This window comes from Sus scrofa, unplaced genomic scaffold (assembly GCF_000003025.6).
Source record: "Sus scrofa isolate TJ Tabasco breed Duroc unplaced genomic scaffold, Sscrofa11.1 Contig524, whole genome shotgun sequence".
Lineage (NCBI taxonomy): Eukaryota > Metazoa > Chordata > Mammalia > Artiodactyla > Suidae > Sus > Sus scrofa.
Window position 1 is genome coordinate 83,481 of NW_018085235.1, and position 5,565 is coordinate 89,045.

At 34.2% G+C, this 5,565-nt stretch overlaps 1 protein-coding gene across 1 annotated transcript; it reads left to right on the plus strand.

Moving 5' to 3' along the window:
• The first annotated feature begins 1,162 nt into the window (after positions 1 to 1,162).
• Positions 1,163 to 2,251, plus strand: LOC100155959 (olfactory receptor 6C2-like). The gene has a single exon (XM_001928759.3). It carries the CDS (start codon positions 1,289 to 1,291, stop codon positions 2,249 to 2,251), a length of 963 nt encoding a protein of 320 aa, XP_001928794.3. The 5' UTR covers positions 1,163 to 1,288.
• The last annotated feature ends 3,314 nt before the right edge of the window (positions 2,252 to 5,565 follow it).

Here is a 5,565-nt window from a genome sequence, read left to right on the forward strand (position 1 = left end):
CATAAGCAGGTGTGCTTGGTATTCAAGTCAATAATGTTAAGTCAGAAAAATTCATTGCTGGAAACAGAAATTTAGTCTTCCTTAGGTGAAAGATGTTATATAAAATGGTAGGAATTGTGGATTAAATGGAGAGAGGTGTATAGTCAGAAGGGAAGAGCAACTAAGAGGTCTAAGAATCCAAGCAGGCACAAAGATAACTTAGAAAAATCATATGTGTAAGTTTACAGTTCCTTTATCAAAGTAGTTCCTTTAAGAATACAACAGGAGTTCCCGTCGTGGTGCAGTGGTTAACGAATCCGACTAGGAACCCTGAGGTTGCAGGTTCGATCCCTGCCCTTGCTCAGTGGGTTAACGATCCTCCGTTGCGTGAGCTGTGGTGTAGGTTGCAGATGCGGCTCGGATCCCGCGTTGCTGTGGCTCTGGCATAGGCCGGTGGCTACGGCTCCGATTGGACCCCTAGCCTGGGAACCTCCATATGCCGTGGGAGCGGCCCAAGAAATAGCAAAAAGACAAAAAAAAAAAAAAGAAGAAGAATACAACAAAATTGTGTTTACTGAATGGTATTTTAAATAACAGCTTATACATTGATAGAGAAATGTGGAAGGAAGTCGAAGGAGAGAAGCTTATACATAGTCTCTGTGTAATGTCTCCCTTTGTTCATAGGAGAAAACAACTTATCTACCAAAAAAAAAAAAAAAAAAAAAAAAAGAAAAGTCTTAGAAAGCTGGAGCAGAGATTTACTGTCCCATTTTGACAAAGACAAAATTGTTAACCAGAAGCATAATTTAATGATTTTTTTTTTACATAGCTCTGAATATGGACGAATGTGGGGAGGCAAACAGCATTTTGCTATTCCTGAAATCGCACTATATTAGCAATATATCCAGGCATACGCCTCTATGTATATTGGTTTTTTTTGTTTGTTCGTTTTCTGGCTTTTTAGGGCCGCACCCATGGCATATGTAATTTCCCAGGCTAGGGGTGAAATCAGAGCTGCAGTTGCCGGCCTACGCCACAACCACAGCAATGCAGTTTCCAAGATGCATCTGCGACATTCACCACAGCTCATAGCAACACCAGATCCTTAACCCACTGAGTGAGGCCTGGGATCAAACCCGCATCCTCACGGATACTAGTCAGGTTCATTAACCACTGAGACATGACGCGAACTACAGCATAAGCATATTGTGATTTAAATATAATATGAAAATATACTGAATATCGAGCTGATTAAATTAGACTTTACACAAGTTAGATACCCTAAATAATAACCTCTGAATTATTGGGCATGCAGGCTGGACAGAAGTCATCAGTGATGAGAAACTATACAATAACCACCTTCATTCTGCTGGGACTGACAGATGACCCTGAGCTGCAGGTTCTGATTTTTATCTTTCTATGTCTCACCTACACGATGAGTGTAACTGGGAACCTGACCATCATCACACTCACCTTTGTGGATTCCCACCTGAAAACACCTATGTACTTTTTCTTAAAAAATTTCTCTTTCTTAGAAATCTCATTCACAACGGCCTGTGTTCCCAGATATTTGTATACTATAGCAACAGGTGACAATATCATCACATATAATGCTTGTGTCATCCAAGTGTTTTTTACTGACCTCTGTGCAGTAACAGAATTTTTCCTCCTGGCCACCATGTCCTATGACGGCTACGTGGCCATCTGCAAACCCCTGCATTATGTGGCCACCATGAGCAGCAGAGTCTGCCAGAGGCTTGTTTTTTGCTCTTGGGTGGCAGGATTGTTGGTCATAATCTCCCCACTCAGCCTGGGGCTAAATCTGGAATTCTGTGACTCAAATGTTGTTGATCATTTTCTCTGTGATGCTTCTCCTCTCCTCAAGATATCATGTTCAGACACCTGGTTCATGGAACAAACTGTTTTCATCTGTGCTGTGCTGACCCTCATTTTGACTCTTATGTGTGTAATTCTATCCTATATGTATATCATGAAGACAATTTTAGGATTTCCATCTGCCCAACAAAGAAGAAAGGCCTTTTCCACCTGTTCTTCCTACATGACTGTGGTTTCCATCACTTATGGCACATGCATGTTCATCTATATGAATCCTACAGCCAAGGAAGAAGTGACTACTAATAAAGTGGCTTCACTACTCATTTCTTCCATTTCGCCTACATTAAATCCATTTATTTATACACTGAGAAATAAGCAAGTGAAGAAAGCCTTCAATGACTCGATAAAAAGAATTGCATCATTATTTAAAAAGTAAAAGAAAATAGTAATCAATAAAGTTAAAAGATAAATGGCTGCTAAACCTTTCTATTGAAACTTATACTTTCTTTTTATTTAATAATCTTATTTCAGTTATGTTTTATTTCTCTGATCCTCTTTAGATTTATTTACCTTGTATCTTTTTTTTTTTTTTTTTTTTTTTTGTCTTTTTGCCTTTTCTAGGACTGCTCCCGTGGCATATGGAGGTTCCCAGGCTAGGGGTTGAATTGGAGCTGTAGCCGCCGGCCTACACCACAGTCACAGCAACACGGGATCCAAGCTGAGTCTGCAACCTACACCACAGTTCATGGCAAGGCCGGATCCTTAACCCACTGAGCAAGGCCAGGGATTGAACCCACAACCTCATGGTTCCTAGCGGATTGGTTAACCACTGAGCCACGACAGGAACTCCTAGATTTATTTACATTGTATCTTAATGAACTCAATTATTTCCTTAGGTTTTTACTCAATTTCTTGAAGGAGATTTGTCTCAGCAAAGAAAATAAAAGCAGATTTCTCATATATTTATTTGCGGATAAGTATAATCCCATATAATTAAATTTTATGTTAGTAATAAAAACAATTATTTAATCTTCCATAAAACTGGAAGCATAATACTAGTGATTACTCTACTCAAATGTGCATGAAATTCTACAAAAATGCAACTAAGAATTGAAATTTTATGGTAAGATACCAAATAGGAAGTGTGAAGGCATTTTAGGAAAACAAATTAAAAATAAAAAAATTGGCTAAAATCTCACAAGTATTTTTTTGACTATAGCGAAGAGAGAAAATTAAAATGTGGGAAATCACAAGATATCAAAGATACAAAGTTATCAGAAATTAATATAAATAATTCCATTTATGGCCCATGGATTCTCAGGAAAGAAAAAAATGAGGATGGAAAGGGGGAAGCTTTTGGAGTATGGGTCAGATACTTGGGTTTAAAAGTCCATATGGAGATGGCAGATGAAATGTCAGGTTCCAAATGGCAAAAGAAATGAAACACAGTCCAGACTAAAAAATATGACCCAAGAGTAAAAGAAAAAAAAAAAAAAAAAAAAGGCCACTCTTGTAAAATTAGCAATTTTCTCTAAGAAATTCTCTATTTCTTCTTTTATTATGTGACATAAATGAGGACATGGGGCTATTATTATTCCTCTTTCTATCCAAGAGAGAGACTTTATAGCCCAAATTCTATAAAAATAAGCTACTAATACTATACATAAAAATTAAATAAAAAATTCTAATTAACTCTTTGGAACTCTCATAAGCAATGAGATGGAGACACTTCACAATAATTAATAGAAATATAAAAACTATACTCAGAAGAAATCAAATAATTATTCCTCAATAAATATATTCATAATTATAAAAAAACAAATGGAACAAAAAACAAAGCAACTTCTTTCTGCTCATTATAAAACTTTAAATCCATAAAATTAATTCAAAGTGTGTAAACATGGATCTTACTAAGAATAGATTAGGAAAATTTAAATAATTAATAATCTCTAAGTTGATTCTTTTATAAATGTCAAGAAAACTGACAAACTTCTCAGAAATGTGAATAAATACAAAACAGAGAGAGCAAAATGTGTAAGATTACAAATTCTTCTTTTTTTTTTTTTTTTTCTTTTGTCTTTTTAGAGCTGCACCCGCAGCATAGCATATGGAGGTTCCCAGGCTAGGGGTTGAAATGGAGCTACAGCTGCTGGTCTACACCACAGCCACAGCAACGCCAGATTGAACCGTGTCTGTGGCCTACAACCACGGCTCATGGCAACGCCAGATCCTTAACCTGCTGAGCAAGGCCAGGGATTGAACCTGAAACCTCATGGTTCCTAGTTGGACTCGTTTCTGCTGTGCTACAACGGGAACTCCAGGTTACAAATCTTAAGGAAAATATAGATATTAATGCAGTGCAAATTAGAATAACTTTATGGCTATATTATAGCAATTCAACAACAACAATAAAAATATGTGAAGACCCTGAGTTAATGAATAACATTTTAGCAAAACAGAATTTTAAAAATTAATTCACAATATGGAAAACAAATGTATCAATTTCCATAAAACATATAAGAAAGCAAATAAAATTTACATTTAAAGGGATAAAAGAACCAGAGTACTTCAAAACTAACCATGCCAATACACTAGATAATCACATTACAATTTCAATTACACAAACAATAAAAAAAACCTCTCCCTTTGAATTTTATGAAAACGTCTTATCTTTGACAAACATCTGGTTTTGATGTGATAAGATGAACTATTAAACAAAATCACTGATACTCTTTCAGATAGAATCTAAAAACATGCCAAAAAGTATACTATGATCAAAATTTATTTCAATAATACAAAAGTGGAGATAGGTAGATAGAGACAATAAAAGGTATATAGATAAAGAAATACATATGTATGTATATACTTATATATGAAATACAGCTTAATTTTTGTAAAAAAAATTAAGGAAGGGACATTATATACGGGTTTTGAATAATTGATCAAACGACCACTGGATAAAAATCAATAATCCCTAATAAATTTATAGTAAAATGAGAATATGATGGACTATTAAATAAGATAAAATTTTCTAAAAAAATAAAATTTGCATAATTTTATTGTTTCCTATACTTAATTAAAAAAAGCAAATGAGAAACAAAAGATGAGTTGCTCACTTTTATCACTAATATTCAGCATTCATTGCCATCTTCAAAATGCCATAATAAATCATAAAATACGTGGGATTATCAGAATGAATTTATAAAACTACTGTAGTTAGAAATTAGGAAAGCCACATTTTAAATTTTTACATCTTTGAAAAGTAAATGCGCCTTATCATGATTGCCATCTTAATATTGTGCATATTTTAATTACTAACATTCTCATTAAATAAAGTACAGGAAATAATGACACGGACTTAATTAGAGTCAATGAAATATAATAGAAGAATTACAGGCTTAATAAGAACATTTAGTACTTAGATGAAGAAGGGATAAAAGGAAACCAAAGACAGTGACAGTACAGCAGCAATAAGCTGTTACATTAAAGCAATCAATATGACTGCCAAGGAATAGGTCTTATTATGGATTCAAAGTGTTACATTCAAAAATACCAATTTGCCCACTCTAAATATTTAGATCTAACACACTTTAATTAGAATCATTTAAAATTTTTCTATTTGCACAAATTATCTCAAAGCTGTTATGAAGAATTACATTTTATGAAAGTACAACACATATAAAAAAATATACTAGTGAACAGAAACTTACTTTATATAATATCAAAACATGTTATAGATCAATGGTCAAA

Coding starts and splice junctions, on each gene's coding strand:
- LOC100155959 (XM_001928759.3), top strand. CDS start 1,289: ATGCAGGCTGGACAGAAGTCATCAGTGATGAGAAACTATACAATAACC.